This window comes from Gymnoscopelus braueri (assembly GCF_963280865.1).
Source record: "Gymnoscopelus braueri genome assembly, chromosome: 22".
Classification (NCBI taxonomy): domain Eukaryota; kingdom Metazoa; phylum Chordata; class Actinopteri; order Myctophiformes; family Myctophidae; genus Gymnoscopelus; species Gymnoscopelus braueri.
In genome coordinates this window covers 33,523,908-33,547,883 of record NC_137624.1, presented here as the reverse complement: position 1 = coordinate 33,547,883, position 23,976 = coordinate 33,523,908, and the positions used below count along the sequence as shown (strand labels likewise).

The 23,976-nt window shown below is 41.0% G+C and overlaps 1 protein-coding gene and 1 long non-coding RNA gene across 10 annotated transcripts; one reads left to right on the top strand and one right to left on the bottom strand.

Moving 5' to 3' along the window:
- Nucleotides 1–772: 772 nt before the first annotated feature.
- Nucleotides 773–10,018, top strand: LOC308077876. 9 transcript variants are annotated; one of them, XR_013932458.1, is made up of 13 exons: nucleotides 773–867; nucleotides 2,219–2,301; nucleotides 2,861–2,941; nucleotides 3,333–3,413; nucleotides 4,298–4,373; nucleotides 5,004–5,092; nucleotides 5,485–5,559; nucleotides 7,140–7,225; nucleotides 7,869–7,951; nucleotides 8,352–8,439; nucleotides 8,821–8,907; nucleotides 9,304–9,374; nucleotides 9,614–10,018. It is a non-coding gene; the product is annotated as an uncharacterized lncRNA (long non-coding RNA). The 9 variants fall into 9 exon arrangements; XR_013932459.1 differs by having other exon boundaries at nucleotides 2,858–2,941; XR_013932460.1 differs by having other exon boundaries at nucleotides 2,855–2,941.
- Nucleotides 10,019–11,215: 1,197 nt separating this feature from the next.
- On the bottom strand, nucleotides 11,216–23,445 carry dipk1b (divergent protein kinase domain 1B). The gene is made up of 7 exons (XM_080419645.1): nucleotides 22,979–23,445; nucleotides 22,748–22,892; nucleotides 21,329–21,463; nucleotides 20,940–21,047; nucleotides 17,757–17,933; nucleotides 13,923–14,186; nucleotides 11,216–13,478 (listed from the first exon to the last, which is right to left on the bottom strand). Exons 2-7 carry the CDS (start codon nucleotides 22,814–22,816, stop codon nucleotides 12,930–12,932), a joined length of 1,302 nt encoding a protein of 433 aa, XP_080275771.1. The 5' UTR covers nucleotides 22,817–22,892; nucleotides 22,979–23,445; the 3' UTR covers nucleotides 11,216–12,929.
- Between the last annotated feature and the right edge of the window lie 531 nt (nucleotides 23,446–23,976).

The window sequence follows — 23,976 nt, the reverse complement described above, 5'->3', positions numbered from 1 at the left end:
AAAGTAAAAGTATCATTACTGTAATGTAGAAATACTCTGTTACAGGTACGAGTCTGGTATTCAGAATTTACTTGAGTAAAAAAAAAGTACAAAAGTACTGGCCTCCAAATGTACTTAAAAGTAAAAGTACTCATTATGAAGACATCTTCCATTTCATGTTTTCAAAATGTATAAAATAATTAGAAAATGGCTGATCGGCTATTTTCAAATAGCGGAAGGGCTTCAGTGGTTAATGTGTTTTTTAATCATATTTAAAATCTACAAAGTAACTAAAGTTGTCCAATAATTGTAGTGGAGTAAGAGAAGTATATTTGTATCAAAATAAAACATTTACATTTTTACATCATGGGTGAACTTTTAATTTAGCGTCATCAAATAATAATACAAGGAGAGAACAGGTTGAACGTATTGGTTATTTTTTAACTATGATTGGTCTGCATACTAGGCTTTTAGGTTGTGTCGCGGTCGCATCAGTTTTATAACCAGTGTTGCCAGATTTTGCAAGAAGTAAGCAACCAGGTCTAGGAAAACAAGCCCACTTGTCTTCATAGACGAGCGATTAGACCACATCATCAGCTAAAAAATGAAATAATCTTAAATATGGGATATTTTTTAAAACATTTAAACACAAATCTTTATTTTTATCAAAATATTTTCGGGGGGTGTGGGGTCTGCATTGATTTTTTCAATTCCTGTTTTTTTATATGTTAACTAATTTTAGGCTGTCAGTGGAGTCACTGTTTTATAATTAAGTAAACTCTACTTTCTCTTAGGTGTGTCCTACTCTACAGCATATCCCACATGCCTACAGATCCATGGGTTCCATAATTTGCGGTGTGACTAATATGCTGCCAAGAACTTGTCAAGGTACAAACCGTTTAGATGAATCACTTGCCAGCAGGAAAACAAGAACTCTTGATAAAAATGGGTATTCAGATTGGTAACGGATCTTGATAAAATGAAGACTTTATAGCTGAACATCATGGGAACATTTCTTTGGGATAGCAGACGTGGCAGTCTGTATGTTGACATTGCCCCTTCGACCATAGCACTGGCTTTAGTGCCTCTTGCTATGTAAAACGTGGGCATACAGAAACCGGCTCACGATAGCCCGAAGGTCTTGTTCAGTAGCCTTTGGGTACGGAACCGGGCCAGATAAATCACATGACGTTACCTTGGCTCAAGTGCTGTTACTACATTTGTGGTTACTGACAGCATGGCATATTATGTGTGTGTGTGTGTGTATATATATATATATATATATATATATATATATAAAAGAAATAATGGACAAAATGGAAATGTTTGGTAGAACCTTGCGTTGTATTGCTCCTGTACCTTGGCATGATAATTCAAGATCAAACATTGTTCTATTTTTCCGTCATTTAGAAATGAGTAGGGATTCATTACATTCACTCATTGTATGGCTCAAAAAACAGGAAAACAAGGCAGATTATGCCTATATATGAAACGCATCCTGGTACACAATTTTGTTAGCCTGCTTTCCCCACTCTACTCGCATTAATGTGTGACCCTATCCATTTTTGTTGCACTAGAGAAACGATGTTGTGGGCAATATTACCTTTAATACAGGCATTTCTCTTCACCCAACCGTAAAGCATTTGCAATCAATACTTGTAAATTGTCGCATAGAAGCAATAGACAAAGATTACTATATTTGGGCTTATGTCATGTCCAGGTAGCAATGTAACCCACGGTTCTGCCAAAGTTTAACATCTACTAAACATTTTAACCTGATTTGTGTCTGTGACCAATTTGTTAAGCTGGCCCCATTATGGTGCTGAGGAGTACTACCTGGATAACCTGACATGAAAGAAGCTTATAGGAAGTTTAAAGTGTTTATTTTCCCTTTCTTTAAGCATGCCCCTTAGGCGTTGCAGTCCGACAGCGTGTCGAGCCTGTGTCAGAAGGTGGCAGAGACTAAATGGTCTATCGTTTACGCCAAGTATTTAATCCAGTGGGTGCTTGGAGTCATTAATAGTGCCAACAGAACACTAGTGGAACTCTCATACTTTAAATATTATTGAATATGGAAGTTTTAAGAAAATGATTGTGGTTGACACAGACGGAATAGAAACTGTCTTTACCCTGTTTAGTCGGCATGAAAAAAATGACGTGGAAAAGTTTGATTGTTGTGCCGTTACATAGAACATATTTTGTCTTCATTGTTTCTCATGTTGACAAACTTGTTCTTCAGAAGCAGCGCGCAGACGTAGTGATGTGCTTCCAAATACTGGTACTGAGTGACTGCAGAGTAACCTGGCAAACTGAACATTCTTGGTGAGTTCATTTTATTATAATTCTTTCCCAGAATGCCCCTTAGGCGTTGCAGTCCGACAGTGTGTCGAGCCTGCGTCAGAAGGTGGCAGAGACTAAAATGGTCTATCGTTTACGCCAAGTATTCAATCCAGTGGGTACTTGGAGTCATTAATAGTGCCAACAGAACAATAACGAAAAACCCATACTTTAACCACTTGAAGGCCAGCATCCATATTCTGGGAGGAACATTAGTCAGAAATAGCATATCTACAAGCGTTGTGAGCTTGTAGATGGGCTATTTTTGTGGGAGAGATTTGGTGTAGGTGGAAAAAAGAGGTTCAAGAGTCAATATGTAAACTGGAGATAACTAAGAGGGTTTAAGTGGTTAATTATTGTTGAATATGGAAGTTGTAAACACATTATTGTGGTTGACATGGACAGAACAGAAACTGGCTTACCAAGGCTCTATTACCCTGTTTAGTCAGCATCAGAAATCATGTGGAAAGGTTGAGTGTTGCACTTTGACAGTATTTTTGCCTTATTGTTTTCTCATGCTAACCAACTTGTTCTTCAGAAGCAGCATGCAGACGTAGTGATGTGCTGTTGTCCAAATACTGGTACTGCGTGGCTGCAGAGGAACCTGGCAACCTGAACGTTCTTGGTAAGTGTATTTTATATTTTCTTTCCCAGCATGCCCCTTAGGCGTTGCAGTCCGACAGTGTGTCGAGCCTGTGTCAGAAGGTGGCAGAGACTAAATGGTCTATGTTTACGCCAAGTATTTAATCCAGTGGGTACTTGGAGTCATTAATAGTGCCAACAGATCAATAATACAAACTATTATTTGGGGTGGCTGAACCAGTCAATGAAGTAAGTGTATAAATGTTTAATTATTGTTGAATATGGATGTTATAAGCAAACTTGTATTGTTGACATGGAGAAATTGAAACCGTCTCAAACTGCCCTGTTTAGTCGGCATCAGAAAACGTATCATGACAACATATTCGATGTATTTTGCCTTGATTGTTTCTCATGGTGATCAACTTGTTCTTCAGAAGCAGCATGCAGATGCGCTGATGTTCTCTGGCCAAATACTGGAGTGACTGCAGAGTAACCTGGCAAACTGAACGTTCTTGGTAAGTTTATTTTATTGTAATTCTTTCCCAGGCGTTGCAGTCCGACAGTGTGTCGAGCCTCTGTCAGAAGGTGGCAGAGACTAAATGGTCTATAGTTCACGCCAAGTATTAAATCCAGTGGGTGCTTGGAGTCATGACTCCAGATACTAAATTCGGCAATAATTGCACGTCTTGGAAATCTGCCAGGAGTGTGCTCGCACTGTGAAAAGTTTAAACGGGTTAAGTACTGGTTGTGATCTACTTTCATGAAGCATAGGATGTTTAAAGTGCATTTAGTGTGGTTATTTCTCAGCTCATGCCTGTAATGCTGTTTGTTTGAGCACAGTCTGCTAATATTTATGTAAATATATGTAGCTTGTATTCTTTGAACTGTGAAAATCAGAGATGTAATTTAAATGCCTGGTCCTTACTGACCTGACATTATTTTGGACTTGAGCTTCAATCTAGCTTGCTACTTTTAACTAAATGACTTGTAGTTTAGCTAGCTGCTCATTTTGAAATAGGGGTTTAGTGGAGCTCAGTTACGTTTTATGAAGAGTAGCCTAACTAATAGTTTTAGGTAGCTACATTATTAAATTAGGTTGGTTGCCCAACACTGTATGTGCCTTGTAATTGCTGTCAGTAGTCTTGTCAATGATGCTATCAAATACAAATGTCTGAACTTATGATTTTTAAGTGATTCAATTGTTTTATTTTACTGAGACAAGACATTTCAGCACAGTCATACATGGTCTTATTTAGTGTGGTTATTTCTCAGCTCATGCCTGTAATACAAAACGTTTAAGCACACTGCAGCCTGCTAAAAAGTATTTAAATATGTGAAGATCAGAGATGTAATTTAAATGCCTCCTCCTCACTGACCTGACATTACTTTGGACTTGCAGACAACTGGAGTGCCACGGCCAAGAGGAGGAACACCGCCGTCTTAGACACCTGAAGGCCTTCTAATCGCAGATTCAGGTTTGTACTCGACGTAGTTGATGCCAGTACAGTGTGAGCGTTTGTGGCGAGAGGAGAACATTATTGCATTTGTATCTTTGACCTACACTGTATGTGACTAATTGCTGCCAATTGTCTTGTCAATGATGATATCAAATATAAATGTCTGAATCTGTCTGATTCTACAGTGATAATAAATCTTAAGACTGAGACAAGACATTGCAGCCCAGTCATACATGGTCTCAATGCTGACCTGAAGCAGTTGGGTCGAACCTAGTAAACATTGTGTATTTCAGACGAAGGGGATATCTTTCTTATATAGGCTTTGTTTTAAGTTGCACACAGGTGTTTTAAAACGCCCCCGGTCTTGTACATCCCACCGTCATCACCGATTTCAATAGTCAAGGTGTACACACGGAAATTTGTTTCCTATTACAATTTGATGTCAGAGATAAAATTAAGTTTGCAAAAGCATTAAGTTGTAAGCAAATGATTGTGGTTGACACAGACGGAATAGAAACTGGCTTACCATGGAACAATTACTCTGTTTAGTCGGCATTAAAGAAATCTTGGGAAAGTTTGAGTGTTGTACCGTTACATAGACCATATTTTGTCTTAATTGTTTCTCATGTTGACCAACTTGTTCTTCAGATGCAGCATGCAGAGCTAGTGATGTGCTGTTGTCCAAATACTGGTACTGGTGTGGCTGCAGAGTAACCGTGGCAAACTGAACGTTCTTGGTAAGTGTATTTTATATTTTCTTTCCCAGCATGCCCCTTAGGCGTTGCAGTCCGACAGTGTGTCGAGCCTGTGTCAGAAGGTGGCAGAGACTAAATGGTCTATCGTTTACACCAAGTATTTAATCCAGTGGGTACTTGGAGTCATTAATAGTGCCAACAGATCAATAATATAAACTGTTATTTGGGGTGGCTGAACCAGTCAATGAAGTAAGTGTATAAATGTTTAATTATTGTTGAATATGGATGTTATAAGCAAACTTGTATTGTTGACATGGAGAAATTGAAACGGTCTCAAACCGCCCTGTTTAGTTAGCATCAGAAAACGTATCATGACAACATATTCAATGTATTTTGCCTTGATTGTTTCTCATGGTGATCAACTTGTTCTTCAGAAGCAGATGTGCTGATGTTCTGCTGGCCAAATACTGGAGTGACTGCAGAGTAACCTGGCAAACTGAACGTTCTTGGTAAGTTTATTTTATTGTAATTCTTTCCCAGGCGTTGCAGTCCGACAGTGTGTCGAGCCTGTGTCAGAAGGTGGCAGAGACTAAATGGTCTATAGTTCACGTCAAGTATTTAATCCAGTGGGTGCTTGGAGTCATGACTCCAGATACTGAATTTGACAATAATTGCACGTCTTGGAAATCTGCCAGGAGTGTGCTCGCACTGTGAAAAGTTTAAACGGGTTAAGTACTGGTTGTGATCTACTTCCATGAAGCATAGGATGTTTAAAGTGCATTTAGTGTAGTTATTTCTCAGCTCATGCCTGTAATGCATGTTTGTTTGAGCACAGTCTGCTAATATATATGTAGCTTGTATTCTTTGAACTGTGAAAATCAGAGATGTAATTTAAATGCCTGGTCCTTACTGACCTGACATTATTCTGGACTTGAGCTTCAATCTAGCTTGCTACTTTTAACTAAATAACTTGTAGTTTAGCTAGCTGCTCATTTTGAAATAGGGGTTTAGTGGTAGCTTGGTAAACCCTCCCTCCGGAAATCTCATTTGTAATTTATTTCAGGAGTGAGTCTGGCATGATCGCCCATTCTGCAATTTTGGCTGTGGGCTGGAGTTGGGCGGGAGTAATACTGTTGACTGACAACCCCTTCAGCCAATCAGCAGTATCCCACTTCAGCCAGTGCATTTTTACCACTTCCAGACTAATGTGACGCAACAGGACTTTTGAGACGGCCATGCCCAAAATAGGTTGCCTTATTCGGATACATGCATGTCACTGCCCGCCCCTGCCGGTTCTCTACATTTTTATTTTTAAATGGGCTCTGTCATGATTAATTGACCACATATATGAAGTTAAACAACTAAATTCTATCCAAACGATATCTTATAAGTAAATTCCGTGCCTCAAAATAGAAGTTTGAGAGCTTTTTGAAGTTCTAAAACAGCGGAGAAAATAGCGCACAGAAAAGATGGCTGCCGTTCGTGTTTTGTCGGCTGCATTCAGGCTGCACTCGGTGCCATTCGGGCTCACTCGAACTCGCCACCTGATTGGCCAACTTTCGCTGTCAATCACAGAACGATGAGCGACGACGCTGATAGGCTCGGCTTTTTGGTAATGCGCTAGAAACGCCCATACAAGCCTTCAGGCCAGACTCCTTCCTGAAATCAAATGGAAATGAGATTTTCCGGAGGGAGGGTTTACCAGGCTAGTTTAGTGGAGCTCAGCTACGTTTTATGAAGAGTAGCCTAAATAATAGTTTTAGGTAGCTACATTATTAAATTAGGTTGGTTGCCCAACACTGTATGTGCCTTGTAATTGCTGTCAATAGTCTTGTCAATGATGCTATCAAATACAAATGTCTGAACTTATGATTTTTAAGTGATTCAATTGTTTTATATTACTGAGACAAGACATTTCAGCACATTCATACATGGTCTTATTTAGTGTGGTTATTTCTCAGCTCATGCCTGTAATACAAAACATTTAAGCACACTGCAGCCTGCTAAAAACGTATTGAAATATGTGAAGATCAGAGATGTAATTTAAATGCCTCCTCCTCACTGACCTGACATTATTTTGGACTTGCAGACAACTGGAGTGCCACTGCCAAGAGGAGGAACACCGCCGGCACTGGCCGTCTTAGACACCTGAAAGTCTTCTAAATGCAGATTCAGGTTTGTACTCTATAGTTGATGCCAGTACAGTGTGAGTGTTTGTGGCGAGAGGAGAAAATGATTGCATTTGTATCTTTGACCTACACTGTATGTGACTAATTGCTGCCAATTGTCTTGTCAATGATGATATCAAATATAAATGTCTGAATCTGTCTGATTCTACAGTGATAATAAATCTTAAGACTGAGACAAGACATTGCAGCCCAGTCATACATGGTCTCAATGCTGACCTGAAGGAGTTGGGTCGAACCTAGTAAACATTGTGTATTTCAGACAAAGGGGATATCTTTCTTATGTAGGCTTTGTTTTAAGTTGCACACTGGTGTTTTAAAACGGCCCGATCATGTACATCCCACCATCATCATCACCGATTTCAATATTCAAGGTGTACACACGGTATCACGAAACAAAGATCAAGAAATGTGTTTCCTATTACAATTTGATGTCACAGAATTAAGTCTGCAAAAGCATTTTGTAAGCAAATGATTGTGGTTGACAGACGGAATAGAAACTGGCTTACCATGGAACAATTACCCTGTTTAGTCGGCATTAAAAAAAAACGTGGGAAAGATTGAGTATTGTACCGTTACATAGAACATATTTTGTCTTAATTGTTTCTCATGTTGACAAACTTGTTCTTCAGAAGCAGCGTGCAGACGTAGTGATGCGCTTCCAAATACTGGTACTGATGGGCTGCAGAGTAATCTGGCAACCTGAACGTTCTTGGTAAGTTTATTTTATTATAATTCTTTCCCAGCATGCCCCTTAGGCGTTGCAGTCCGACAGCGTGTCGAGCCTGTGTCAGAAGGTGGCAGAGACTAAATGGTCTATGTTTACGCCAAGTATTTAATCCAGTGGGTACTTGGAGTCATTAATAGTGCCAACAGAACAATAATATAAACTCTTATTTGGAGTGGCTGAACCAGTCAATGAAGTATACTATGTTTTAAGTGGTTAATTATTGTTGAATATGGATGTAACAAGCAACCTCATATGGTTGACATGGACAGAAATAGAAACTGACTTACAATGTCTCAAACTGCCCTGTTCATCCGGCATCAGAAAACATTATGGCAACACGTATTTTGCCATGATTGTTTCTCATGGTGATCAACTTGTCTTTCAGAAGCAGCCTGCAGACGTAGTGATGTTCTGCTGGCCAAATACTGGTACTGGAGTGGCTGCAGAGTAACCTGGCAAACTGAACGTTCTTGGTAAGTGTATTTTATATTTTCTTTCCCAGCATGCCCCTTAGGCGTTGCAGTCCGACAGTGTGTCGAGCCTGTGTCAGAAGGTGGCAGAGACTAATGGTCTATCGTTTACACCAAGTATCTAATCCAGTGGGTGCTTGGAGTCATTAATAGTGCCAACAGAACAATAATGAAAAACTCATACTTAAATTATTGTTGAATATGGAAGTTGTTAGCATATTGGTGTGGCAGATAATATGGACAGAATAGAAACTGGCTTACAATGGCTCAATTACCCCGTTCAGTCAGCATCAGAAATCATGTGGAAAAGTTTTGAGTGCTGTGCCATTACATGGGACATATTTTGCCTTGATTGTTTCTCATGTAAACCAACTTGTTCTTCAGAAGCAGCATGCAGACGTAGTGATGTGCTGTTGTCCAAATACTGGTAATGAGTGACTGCAGAGTAACCTGGCAAACTGAACGTTCTTGGTAAGTGTATTTTATATTTTCTTTCCCAGCATGCCCCTTAGGCGTTGCAGTCCGACAGTGTGTCGAGCCTGTGTCAGAAGGTGGCAGAGACTAAATGGTCTATCGTTTACACCAAGTATTTAATCCAGTGGGTGCTTGGAGTCATTAATAGTGCCAACAGAACAATAATCTAAAACTCTTATTTGGGTTGGCTGAACCAGTCAATGAAGTATATATGGTTTAAGTGGTTAATTATTGTTTATTATGGAATTCTAAGCAAACTCATATGGTTGACATGGACATGAATGGAAACTGGCTTACAATGTCTCTAACTGCCCTGTTTAGTCAGCAACAGAAAACATATTTAATGACAACATTTTCAACCTATTTTGCCTTGATTGTTTCTCATGTGTGCAGACATATTGATGAGCTATCCATACACTGGTACTGAGTGGCTGCAGAGTAACCTGGCAAACTGAACGTTCTTGGTAAGTGTATTTTATATTTTCTTTCCCAGCATGCCCCTTAGGCGTTGCAGTCCGACAGTGTGTCGAGCCTGTGTCAGAAGGTGGCAGAGACTAAAATGGTCTATCGTTTACACCAAGTATTTAATCCAGTGGGTGCTTGGAGTCATTAATAGTGCCAACAGTACACTTGAAACCTTTTTTTAATGCCTGGTTGCCTTTTGGAAAAGCACAAATTATATGTTCTCCAATTGTCTTTACAGATGGACATAACCACCAGCCATCAGCCATGTCTCTTCACAATCACTCAAAAGGTTTTCCTACACTGATATTAAAGCGATTTTAAATAGCTTACTATCATGTAAGCTATTTACGTGCTAAATGTTATTGTATATTGTACAATTACAATAAATGTATTGAATTTAATGCCTTTATGTGCTTCCTTTTTATCATCATGTAATTATGAAATTGAACATGAAGGAGACTGGAAGATGTGTTCAGTTCTGTCTGTCGTATTGACTGTCTTATAAAATCTGAAAAATCTATAAATCACAAAATGAACAACATTTTGACGGAGCTGCTGGTGACGGAGATTTTAACTTGGTCACCCTAACAGATATATTGGAAGCTCACCATGTTAACTTGGTAGACCAGAGAATATTATTAGGTTGTAATATGATCAATGTCAACCCTACTCAAAATGTGCACTAAAGTAGGTCACCCAAAAAATTACTTATCTTCCATCACTTGGATCGGAAGTTTAAATGCTTATTAAGATCTGCTTATACATTATAAAAAAAAGATTGGGGAAATAATCATCATTTACTGTGTGACTGATTCAGCAAACAGTCCAGTCCACTTCTAGGGCCTGGTTGCGTATCATTTTGATGGCTCTTATACTTGTTGAATAAGGAAAGCAGCAGGCTGTGTCAAGTTAACCTGTAATTTAGCTTTGAGGGGGTCTTTGGCTTACGATAATTGAAGTGAAAAGTGGGCACCTACTGCCTTTGGCAGCCCAGCCCAGACAAGTTTCCCCAGTCCTTTGGGGTATTGGATTGGAAGTGTGTCCTTGGCATGGTACTGTCTGTTATCCACTTTAGCGCAACGGCCAAAGGTATAGGTGGAAGTGCCATTGTATCTATAGGATCTCTGCCTGTCAATCACACTCAACATGGATAAAAGCTTTCTTGGTGGGTAGATTCTCTGCGACAGGCCCAAGGCCTAGCAGGAAGACCATCCCTCTGTGTGAAATAGTGGATATTCAACGGGTGAGGGTATCTCTTGCCTTACGCCCACTTCAACCTGATTAGTCCTGTAACTTCAACATTTATGAGTGTGTATTATGTAAATTCTTTATGCTACTAAATAAAATAACCTGCGTTCCAATGGATTTTATGTAATGATTTAGTACCTTTTTTTTAATACTTTTTCATTGGTTCAATATCTATAAACCCCAAACAGACTTTCACAAATAAAATAAATCTATCCATTAAGACCTGAGGCCGCTTCAAAAAAAAAATCTAAATCCTAACAACAGTTTTTCGGAAAAACATATTAAAAAATAATTTTCACGATTTTTCTAAAATAGCAGATCTACAAGCTCATAGCGCTATGAGCTTGTATATCTGCTATTTTTGAATAGCCAAAGAAAGCCAAAGAAATCTAAAGTGACACAGATGCGTTCCAGGTCTTAATGGGTTAAAGGTCCTTAAAGTCCTTATCTATATTTTGTTCTCTGGATAGTCACTTTACACATTTATCGATCCACAGACACATCAAGTACTGTATTCGTGAGGTTTTTTAATGGACTCCTTTTTTAGATGGTTTCCTTAATCTTACAGCAAGAATGTTAAAATCTCCAGAGGCATGAACGTGTCTTTCAGTGTAGGCCAAGTCCCTAGCAAACCAGATAGAGCTGTTGACATGTCTGTCCGCTTGGAAAGGTGATATACAAAAAAGGTAGCTGCTACGAATATTATTTCATCTGAATCACTTAACCACTTGTACCGTACCATCCCTATTCCGGGGCCACGGTCTTGAAAATAGCCGATCTACAAGCTCGCAACGCACGTTGTGAGCTTGTAGATCAGCTATTTTCGGCAAAGATACAATAGTAGGAATAGGAAAGCGGTGAGGATTCTGTTCAAATAAGTATATAGTAATAAAAGTGGTAAGCATTTTGGATTTTGTCAACATTTATCGGGGTTCCAACATATCTTGGAAAGCCACAACATTTAGATTTTCAATCTTTGAATACACCTGAACATTTTGAAGAATAAACTGGGTTTGCTGCTTACAAATTCTTGAGAGCCATGATTTCACTCATTTTCCAGAAATTAGAAGTAAGCACATTATCACTAAGCCACTTTCAATCTGGCGTCACTATTTGGGAGGTGGGGGTTATAGTTTAATTAATTTATACTCCATTCTTTGTCGGTGCCATGTGGCAAATATATCCGATCTACAAGCTCACAACACGTCGCAATGCGCCTATTTTCACCTCGCAACACCATGACTCCTGAAAAGGAACCTCATCATATTAATATTTCAGAGGCAGTGAAAACGGTTTACTGTTTGAGTCTAGTCTATAATTGTACTTGTTCCAATCATCTAAAATGGATTTAATAATTAATATCAGTGTGAATGATACACAATATACGCCATTTGAATCTGAATTAATTCTTAAAATGGGTTTATATTCACACAAATAGTATACAATGCACATGCGCTCAATATCGCACACATCCTCTCTAATTGTATCACTCTTATCCCTGCTGGCAAAGGACTACAGTTCTAAAGTGTGTCCTCGAAATCATTCGGTAAAGTTTTCTAGTATTCATTTTGAAAGAGTACTTGCTTTCTGATGGGATATGACAAAATAAAATCACAGGGAAACCCCTGAGAATATCTATGTCTACACAGATCAATGAGCTACATAAAATAATAATAATTTGAAAAACTAAACAAAAACATGAAGCTCCCAGAAAACCAGGCTGCTGTTATAGATGGTATCATTTAAATCACAGTTTTATATTAGTCAGTCATTGTTGTCACGTAGGCAGCCCATTCCTGAAACATTTTGGCAAAAGCATCACCAGGAGAAAGAAAACGCTCAGTTGAGACAATTGCTCCTGTAAAAATGTGTACCACGAGGATTAAGTGTTTACTGGTGAATCCTAAAACTGCGTTCTCAGCTGTGTAGTTCACTGGATCGTTAGGTGGGGTCCGGGCTTCCTTGGAGGGGGTTCCAGGGGGTCCCCAGCAAAATAAGAAAAAAAAAAAGCTATATTTATTATATTTTTAAATAAAAATCCTTAAAAATGTTGACAAATCTTCTCTTATAGGGGGTCCCTGCCACAAAAGTCATTTCAAATGGGTGGTCTACGGCTCAAATACATTTTCAATTTGGCGGTCCTTTTTCTCTTCTTTTTTTTTTCTGCCAGTTTTCCTTTATGTGTTTGAGACCACCGCACCTGCAGTCAACCCTGAACAAAGGACAAAGAAGGGGCGCAACAGTTTACCCTGTACTTTAGCGGTCCTTGACATAAAAAAATGTTTGAGAACCACTCGTGGCAGTTCTCATGAGTACTGCGTGTTAGAGATCTTCTTCCACAGTAGAGTCTTGAGGTTGTTGAGCACCAGCGAGTGATGCACCTCGATCTGGCTGGCCAGGCCACTGAGTGTCACGCAGGTACGCAGCTGCTTCTCCAGGTCACCGCGGAGGTCCGACGGAGCCCCGAACAGCAGGAAACTCTGCAGCAGGACGCACACCTTGGCGAGGTTCGGCTGCACCACCTCCGTGTTGCACTGCTTGACCAGCCGGTCGCACGTGGCCGTGCAGTCCCTGCCGTACGTGCAGTCGGCGTTCGTCTCGCAGCGGCGCCCGCGCAGGAACCCGCGCACGGCCGCCTCGGACGCCACGCTGCGCAGGTCGGCCATCTTGCAGTCGTACTTGGCGTTGTAGCCCACGTGGCGCGGGCTGGCGTCGCACATGAGGAAGCTGCCGTAGGAGCCGTGGAAGACCTCCTCCACGAACTCCAGGAGGCCGATGGTGATGCGCGCCCGGCGGGGCCACGCCGGAGCCAGCCAGCGGTTCACGCTGGAGCTGAGGGCGTCCGGCACCAGAGCCTGCAAAGTGTATAGGCATGTCACAATTACTACATCGTCGCCTGATCGCAGTTATTTGAGATGATTATCGAAATTATTTGAGCGGAATCGGAATCATCTGCAGAGATTCATATCGTTGTTGTCGGGCAGAAACCTCTTATCGCCATATTCTTCTTGTGTTTTTTTGGTAAATTAATTCCCTACTTGATCATACTACAGCACCACACAAGAGTATCAAAAGTAGCCGATCTGCAAGTTCGAAACGCTGCGCAAAGAGCCTACAAAGAACCTATAATTATCATTATTGGTATCAGTCATTTCTTTGTATATATTGAAATTATTTGTCATATCTGCTCTGTGAAAAAAAAATCCGTGCCAAAAAACAATTAAATCGTTTATCGCAAACATGTGTACAACACTTAATCGTCAAAGTACAATTTCATGATCGTGACAGCAAATTTATACCTGCAAGTAGCTGGGAACTTCCAGCCTGTAGAGGGAGCTGTGGCCCACGCGCTCGGTCACGTATAGATCTCCACAGAAGCCCAGCAGCTTGGGGGTGTGCTCCTTCTCCTGAAGGGCCACCATCAGGAGGAACTCGTTGATCTGGAGCAGGGCCCACACAGACTTGGCCTCTGCCAGGGACACCTTGCCGTCCTGGTTGACGTCAGCCAGGGTGATGACCCGCCCCACCAGGGCACCCAGAGAGGGCTGGTCACCCAGGTTAGACTGCAAAAAAAGGAGAGTTTAGACACATTCTGGTTAGTATTGCTGCGTTTGGAATGGGACCATAGCAGATATCATCGCTGTCGGCTGGAAACCTCTCTATGACCTCACTATGTTCCTTATGATCTTTTTTAAATTATTTTTTTATTAACCCATTAAGACCTGAGGCCGATTCTACAAATGCCTTCTAAATCAGTATTTCTGACACTTTCAAGATTTTTCAAAAATGTTCAAAAATAGCACGGTGTGAGCTTGTAGATCTGCTATTTTTGAATAGCCAACACAAAAATCAAAAATTACACAGATGCTTTCCCGGTATTGAAATAGCCGATCTACAAGCTCATAGATCTGTTAGTTGCACTGCTTTTGTGTGAGACTCTTGTATGATGAAGTAAGTAGGGCATTCACGACACATATTCAATTAAAAAACATAAAAAGGTGACATCTGGAGATACAAGGTTTCTGGCCGACAGTGACGATATACAGTATAACCAATGAATTGGTATAGTGAATCTATCAGGAAATATGTTTATAGTAGTGAAAAACATTTCAGATTGGAAAATAAACATTTTAAACAGCCTTTAAAAGACAACATGTTTGTTCAACAACATTCAACACATTGATAAACTTTCTGTAAATTGCAGACCACAAACAGTTCACTTTGGAGAGAGAGCTTTACATGGCAGCAGTCAGCCATTTCTTTCTCTCCCTGCAATTAATTCTCCATTATCGATGATGGAAAGTATATTTAGTAGTATATTTACTTGAGCGTTTCCATGTTTTACTTTTATTCTTTTTTTTCTCCTCTTCTTCTCCTTCTATTACACCTCAGAGGCAAATATTGTAATTTTTAATCCACTACAATTATTTTATATCTTTATTACTAGTTACTTTGCAGATTTTTATTATTAATTTAATACATTAACTGATAAATATATTTGTTTTATTTATTATAATAGGTTAAGCCAAGCCAAGTCAAGTCATTAAAAATGAGCAAGCTGCAATATTAAAGTGATGAACCCTTAATGTATTACCAATAAAAAATCCAATAATATGACTGTGATTGTGATGATTCTGCATAATGCTGAGTACTATTACGTTTGGTACTGCAAGTATATTTTGATGCCAATACTTTTTGTACCTTTTACTCAAATAAAAACATCTGAACACAAGACTTTCACTTGTAACCGAGTATTTCTACATCGTGGGCATTGCTACTGTTACGTAAGTGAAATATCAGAGTACTTGTTCCAGCGCGCTGTCCGTTATGAAACTGACCCGAGGCCATAGTATATTCTACTCAGTCCTCCCCCTCTTCTATGTTAAGAGTCATTGTGGTGACAGTGACTGTTGACATGCCAACTATATTTGGAAGCGTGTGACAGCTTCCTTCCTGTCGTTTCTTTCGCTTCTTCTCAGGGTTCTCCTCATATTGACATTCTTCTTCTAACCCATCAAAACCGGGAAAGCATCTGTGTGTCATTTTAGATTTTAGCGTTGGCTATTCAAACATAGCAGATCGACGAGCTCACAGCGCGACTTTGTAGATCTGCTATTTTTTTTTAAAGCGTGGTGCAAATCTTTGAATATATAAAAAAAATTATAGCGAACATTTTTAACTCAAATCTTTGCTTCGGGGGGTCCCTGGAACAAAATATTTTGAGATGGGGGTCCGCAGCCAAATACATATGATTTTGGCGGTCCTTGACATGAAAAAGTTGGTAACACTTCCTCATAAGGTACCCGTAATTAACGCTTAATTTATGATTACTTAATACATTATTTAAGCGTTAATTAAGCGTTAATTAAGCGTTAATTAAGCCTTAATTAAGCATTAATTAACATCATTAGTTATACATTAGTTAATCATTAGTTAAGCAAAGCTATTTAATACATAGATTAATGATGAGTTACAAGAAATTCATAATGAATTAATGATTAATTAATGCTTAATTAAAGCTTAAATAATGTATTAAGTAATCATAAATTAAGCAATAATTACGGGTACCTTATGAGCATGTGTTACCAAAAAGTTTGAGCACCACTGACGTTTTTCAGAAAGATATTTTTAGAATCGGCCTCAGGTCTTACTGGGTTAATGCCCTCCTGCTGTTCTCTGCAGGACAGAACACTCTCATGATAATAAGATCACACTGTCATGACCTGTACCCACATACAGTAAGTACTATAATATACAGTACTATATCGTTGCTGTCGAGCAGAAACCTCTCATCTCCATATTCTAACTTTTTGTGTTTTTTTCGTAAATTAATGCCCTACTTGATCATACTACAGCGTCACACAAAAGCATCAACTTGTAGATCTACAAGCCTGAAACGCTGAGCTTGTAGATCTGCTACTTTTGCTATCTTTGAATTTGAATCCATAAAAGTAACAGTTTTAGACATATGAGGTTTCCACCCGACAGAGACGATATCATCACCGTTGGCCAGAAACCTTGTATCTCCATATTTCATCTTTTTATGTTTTATTCTTTTCATAAATGAATGCTTTATGCTTTATGCAAAAGCAACGAAAAGAAGCAGATCTAAAAGCTCACAACGCGTTGCATCGAGACACCTTGTGAGCTTGTAGATCAGGTATTTTCGCTACTTTTGCATGCAAGTAGCCTACAGTATAAAACAGGGCATTCATTTATGAAAAAAGAAAAAAAAGATGACGGGAGATAAAAGATGTATACAAGTTTTATTTATAAAACCCACGGACAGACAGTCCCTGTCATTCTAGGCAAAGATTTTCCAGATCTTTCCAATTTGTTCAAAGATGAGCTCGTATATTGGCAAATGTTGACACATCTGGAATAGAAAAAAGAAAGGTATTGTGCTGTAGTAGTGACGATGTGTGTGGGTGGAGAACTGACTGAGAGTCAAAACAGCTTCAAACAGGAAACAGGGGATGCTATTCAAACATATACTGTATAAAGATGTGAATCACTGCTTTTATAAATGTTTCCTTGCAGTGTAAAGTACACAAGACAAACATGGCTATGTAGCTATACTGCAGGTACTGGACTGTATTGCATGTACTATAATATATTAACTAGTGATGTGCGGGTCGGGTTTTTTCATGACCCGCCCCGCCCCAACCCGCCACGGAACCCAACCCGCCCCGCGAACCCATATATAAATCTATGGCTCAACCCGCCCGCGACCCGCGGTGGGAATATATATATATATTATATAGCGCTCTTTTAAGTACCCAAAGTCGCTTTAAATGTCTTGTAGCACAAAATTGTCATGGGCTAAATAAAAAACCTATTGTTGTTCAAAATAGGCTTTTTTTTTTTTTTTCGTGTGAGAGGCTGACCCGCTCACCCGCAGCCCGCATAATTGCCTCTGAAATCCTGACTCGACCACCCGCGCCGCGGGTTGACCCGCGGGACCCGCGGGTTACGGGTCGACCCGCTCATCACTAATATTAACCCATTCAATCCAGGAACGCATTTCGGTCATTTTAGATTTCTTTGGCAATTGAAAAATATTTTTTAAATAACGTGAACATTTGTGCATTTGTGTTGTTGTGTCACTGTGGTGCCATGTGGTGAAAGCAGACCTTAAAGAAGCTGTGCAGCATCTCTCTGAACTCGTCCATGGAGGTTCCACGCGTGGGTTTGTCAAACAGGCTCATCTCCTGCCGGAGCAGAGAGTCTGGAGCTCCGTCTGCCTTCACTGGCTCCTCAATCCCACACTTAATCACCACTGGTCTCTCCTTCCACAGCCCACTGTACACCTGCAAGCATGAAGGACAGGGGTCCATTTGTGAACCAAACGGGGAGACATTTTCTTAACTACTTAATATCGTTTCTGTCGGATGGGAACCTCATATGTACAAAACTGTTAATTTTCAGGATTCAAATAAATTTAAAAAAAGCTCAAGGCTTCGCACTGCGTTTCTACGTTTTTGGATTATGGTTGAAAAATGCCATCAGGTGTTTGGAAGAAGAGAAACCAAATGTTTCTAGTAAAATATTCTTTTCTTTAAAGCCTCAACAATACATATTCACAATAAACTAAAATCATTGTCACTGTTCCTACATTTGCATATAGATGTCTTATATGAAGCATACATTTCTTCTAAAATACCTGTGTGGTGTTGGTGGCCTTTTTATTGTTTGTCAAATATTACATTGAAGGCTGGTACAGTAGGTCACGCTTTCTCTCTGCCCTAAATAGCTTGAACGATCCAAGATTCATTTGCACACTCTCTAGAGAGTCAATCACAGAGTCATTTGTATAATCTCCTAATCTACAGATGAGTGTCATGCATGAAATGCGCAGAGCTACATCAGTCAGGAAAAGTTTTTGCAGTTGCTGGCAGCCGACCATTGGTCGATCTCAGCTCCACGTTTCTATTCTCAACCAATCACATACACACTTCACTAACGGAGCACCCATTTAAATGAAGAAGTTTGCATCGCTTATTTGCTTGTTTTCTGTGTTGACTCATGCTGCGGCATGAGTCAAGGCAAAGCTGGATTCAGAAGGCCTCCTGTGTTTGGCAAGGAAGCTGTAGTGTGTTCCCTCAGAGTACCTAAAAGCAGATCCATTCTTCACTTAACCAAATAAACGCATTACTCATTTTATATTCATTCATCATATTTCAATTAAATTCATGATCCCGGGTCCATTTGGTTACATTTGTACACTCAGAATTAAAATTAGCTCTGAGAATTGTACAGATCTCACTTGTCTCAAGACAGCTAACTGGATGATCCTCCACCACCTTAGACCGTCTTTAGACCTTCTGCTGAGAAACTCACAGCATAGCTTTCACCCTGACCGAACAACAGTCGAGCAGGTAGTGGCTCTGGGTAGTGGCTCTGACATTTAGATCGAAACATTGTCACTCTGTTTGCCAGTCCTGAGATGCACCGGACCAGCCTAAATTTGGCTTGAGGCGCGGTGGATACCCTTTGCGATGGAGGACACTGGAAGGTGTCACGTCACGATGCGGAACCTGTCAGCAGTGATCACCTTCATTGACTTCCAAAAAGCTTTTGATACCACACACCGGGGGCATTCTCTGGGCCTATGGTGTTTCTGAGAAGAGGGTGGAGATTAAAGGGACATTCCACCTCGCCTCAAGCCGAAATCAGGCTGAACCAGTGCGTCTCAGGAGCGGACACACCTAATTGAATAAAGAAGGCGCTGGAGCAACGCCTTTTTACTTTAATAGCAGAGTGCAACGCACAGGAAAAAAAGACAACGTTTCAATGATTACATCTTGAGTTTGACTTGACCTGACCTGACGAAGATGTAATCTGAAACTTTGTCGTTTTTTTTCTGGGCTTAGCACCCTGCTATTAAAGTAAAAAGGCTCAAGATGGTGGAGATATAGCGGTAAGCAACAGTTGGACTCGAGCCATATCAGAAACATAATATAGCTCTCCACCTAACAGACTGAATGCACCTGAGAGCCGACACCGACAGACGGCTAAAAATAGCCTATGGCTTGATGTCTTTTTCAACAACAAGCCCGCTGCTATCCGACGGTCGAAAGATGCTTCCTTACAACTTGCGAGAGCTACCTATAGACCTCTACAGGGGCCTCCCGCGGTCGCCGGGTCACTGACAAGGTAGGGATAGAGGGACGAGGTTGGCTGGGCGCTGGGTCAGGAACTGATGGCGAGTGAACTGACATTGTGAGAGCCAACCCAAGGCACAGCTAGGAGGGGAAAGAGGAGCACCACCTACACACACTATGACACTAGACACACTGCAGGGTGACCGTGGAGCTAGCACCACAACGCTGGACAGGAGGGAGTGGAGGCCGGCGAGTCCCGAGTTGGTCTCGGCTACTAGTCCGCACTCTCGCATGGCATAGTACTGTGTAGTGTAGGTCAGTGGTTCCCAAACTGTGAATTATTTTTGGGGGTCTCCAGATGATTTGAGTTTTGAGTTTTCTCACTCAACAGCAGTGGCGTACCCACCATAGAGGCAGGGCAGGCGGCCGCCTGCCCAACTAAAAGCCTCCCCTAGAAAATAAAGCAAAAGACTGAAAAACAGGCAGTGAAAAAACTCCAAAGAGAATAGTGGCCGTCGGACCTCCTCGTCCATTCACGCGGGCAGGCAACCAATCACTACCGTATCCATTTAGCAGAGCGACGTCGCCTATAGTGATGCAAATGTATGCCTTTATCTTCATGGGGTGCCAGGAGTGCCAGGGTCTGGGCCATCACCTGTACTCACCTGGCATAAAAGGGGCTCTGAGTCTGAGAGCAGCTTGAGCCATTAAACTACAACATGAAGAGACCACCGCTGAATAATTGATTGATTGATTATACTTGCATATTGTTTTTATTAACGTTTTTCAGTTTTGTAGTCAGTGTAGTGTTGTTGCTAACTTGTTTCCCCCGAGATTTGCCCTAAATGTAATTTCTGGGAACGCCACTGCTCAACAGTAAACAAACCAACATACAATATGTGTATACAGGGTATCTGCACATTTCTAAAGTTACAATTGAATTACTTTTAGGACCTTTTTAATTTACCAAATTGGCCAAATTGTCAAATATTACGTATGAGGCAAACATTGTGAAAATAGCCGATCTACTTGCAGTTCGGCTATTTTCACAATATTTATCTGTGGAACCGAGTCAAACTAAATGTAATGCCTACAACTACCAAGTGGTTGTCAGGGTGGGGGGGTCCCCAGTTCAAATATGATTCTTTTGGGGGGGTCGCGGCCTGAAAAGGTTGAGAACCACTGGTGTGTAGGTGAAGGTGTTTGCTTTACCTGGTGGGTGGAGGAGGTGGACATGCAGTGCTGCAGAGTGAGGCTCCTCTGGTCACACAACGCCTTGCAGGCCGAGCCAGAGATGATCCCCCTCCTGTAGTGATCGCACTGAAACAGGAAACAGGAAATCCCCATTGTCAGGACAAGGAGGTGCTTGAGCATCTAGTAATCTCAGTCAGTCAGTCATTTTCAAACTCTCTGTATTAGTGTAACCTCACTAATCAGCAGAAAATATATTGTACAATATATTTTCAGCTGATTAACTTTCTTCCTGATACTTATGAATCAGGAAGCTTTTGACACCATACACACGGGGTGGGAAACTCATGAACATTCTCCTGCTGCATATGGTGTTCCTGCGAAGATGGTGAAACAGAGTGTGAACTCACAATGACCATGTGGCAGACATGCCCACGACAGAGTTCAGAATACGAGGCATACTGCATGTAGACGACCCAGCTGGCAACCAGGATGCCCAGCCATGCCAGGAGCAGGTACTTCACCTTTATAGCTGGCAGACGGCTCTTCAGGGTGGAAGAGAGAGAGAGAGAGAGAGAGAGAGAGAGAGAGAGAGAGAGAGAGAGAGAGAGAGAGAGAGAGAGAGAGAGAGAGAGAGAGCGTTAGAAGGATAAAGAGTTTTGATTGATTGAACAGTTTGCAAATAGTACAGTGGTACGATTATACAATGATGCTAAAAGGATAACAAAAAAAGCCCTAAGGGCTTGTTTCAATTGTGGTCCTATGTATTCAATTCATCAAGACATTTAAAAACAAAGGCTACAATACAATTACACTAGTATAACAATATGTACAGAAAACAATTGGGGCAGTGGGGGGGGGGGGGGGTCATTTCTGGTGTCAAGCTTAGAAGACTTAAGGGTAGGGAGTCACACTTTTTGATGGCTGTTGGTAGGGCATTCCACATTTTGGTGGCATAGTAGTAGAACGAATTTAACCCCATGTTAATAGATGCCAAATCTGGGTTGAACGAGATCAGTGGAGCTCCTTCTCATGCTCCACAGCTCCAGATAGATGGATCCACAGAGAAAAAGACTATAAGATCAAGTCATGAGGATATACTGTTGCAAGTAACCCTGCATAGACCAGCAGAGTTGGTTTTGCTGGTGACCACCACCACATCAACTTGCTGGCCACATTGTGTCACATTGTGTTACCACATCTAACTGGAGTCTTTGATGTGGCAACACACCAACATAAAGTGACATTCACATGTCATATTTTTTTTCATATAGTGTGAACTCCATCCACTTGACTTAAAACATTTTTTTGACTATATTTTTATAGTCATAGTGATCAGTGTGAATGGCCCGTAAGTCAATTGACTTTCTCTTGTACCAGATAAAAAATAAAAAATAAAAAAAAATAGTGAAAGGGTATGCAAGGTCAACACGTTCTCTTATAGACTCAGGAATTTTGTTTATGTATTCTACATAATAGGATTGCCTACTAGTTCCCACAGAACGGTAGACGGCCTTTATCATTGTACTTGCGCAGTTAACACTATTGGCAAACACACACTCACTCACACACGCACGAAAAGAGACAGACAGACAGACAGACAGACAGACAGACAGACAGACAGATTAGCAGTCTTTCTCTGGACCAAATATAATGGTAACAGGAAAATGATTTTTTTTTTTACATTTTGGACAAAATAGCCAATTTTGCGTCGAGGTGCCCACTCTTCCAGTGCCGTCCACTCTCCTTGTATCCAATATAATTAACGTAAGAGCAGATGATGATGGCCATATATAGCCTACATACATACAGTACATATATATACATACCTGGAAGCCCTTAGACAGAGGGCAGAACACCACCAAATGGACCAGTCTCCTCAAAGCCCTGGGCATCATGAGCCTCTATCCGTTTAGGATGATGCTGTAGGAATCAGCAGTCCGTATCCCTGCACAATCACATCCTCATAGCAACCTGCACAATGCGTAACAAATAAGTCTTATTTATCAAGGCCTAGCCAGACAGTCACTAGGCAATTTTAGAAAGACGTTCACACTTACATCGATGGTGGTGGTGAGCAATCAAAAGGACACACCATCTGTTTGGTGGAGATCCAGTTTCACACCATTCATTGTGGGGTGTCGGGGAAAAGAAATCAACAAGAAATCCGCGTCCTTGCCGATCTCAGCCAGCCTAATAATTACGCACAACACAATCGATGTTAAAGCTTTGGATTTAATTCAAACACTAGGCTATTGTTGTTATAATAGACCATCAGTGTCCAGCTGTTGCAGCAGGCACCGCGTCGTCGACCGACGCATCCGATGTAAAGCCATTTCTTCTTCACTGTGTCATCATCAGAGATCCGTGCAGTAAAATGGTCAAATGAATCCGTGCCAGATCAGATGCCCTGTGGCCGCAGCCTCCATCCATCCAGTCCGTGTTAACAGCGGTTCATCGGAGCGTGTTTGGTTAAAGGGAGCAGATCGTTACGGGGCTCGCCTGCGTCCTCGCAGATGCGCTCTGCTTTTACACCGCCGACGTAAATAGCCTATCTAGTATCTTTCTGTCGCCTCCGTTTCCTGTCCTTTTCACTGGAATGCAAATGAAGCGAAAGTGCTGCCTATAGCAAATAGAACGATTGCAGAACTAGAAAAAGTGCTCTTCGGAGCACAGGCCTCCGCCAGGTCAGGTAGGTTATTGTGGCCTCCTGGTGGCGCTATAATTGACCAATGTGAAAATGGTGGAATTTCTTCCTCAGCCTTTCATGGCAATCAGACGCTGTGTTGAGTGTGTTCATGATTTGAGGCATTTGGAGGCACACAACAAAAAAGAATATTTAGCAAAAATTGGCCTGCTGGTGGCGCTATAACAGGGCATTGTGAAAAGAGTGGCATGTCTTCCTCTGTCTTGTGGCATTTTGGTCAAAACGAGCCACCCGTGCAAACTTTAGATGGCAATCTTAGCCAATCAGGATGGAATATGGCACTATAAAAGGCAGATGTGAAAATGCAGGGCAGAGATTTTTCCTTGGCCTCTAGGGAGTGTGCGTGCAAAG

What these genes read in the sequence shown, in the direction of transcription:
- dipk1b (XM_080419645.1), bottom strand. Translation starts at nt 22,816, where the DNA reads ATGATGCCCAGGGCTTTGAGGAGACTGGTCCATTTGGTGGTGTTCTGC. An exon ending in ATGTCTGCCACATGGTCATT is followed by an intron (nt 21,048 to 21,328) that starts GTGAGTTCACAC and finishes TTCCTGTTTCAG; the next exon opens with TGCGATCACTACAGGAGGGG. An exon ending in AAGTTCCCAGCTACTTGCAG is followed by an intron (nt 13,479 to 13,922) that starts GTATAAATTTGC and finishes TACACTTTGCAG; the next exon opens with GCTCTGGTGCCGGACGCCCT.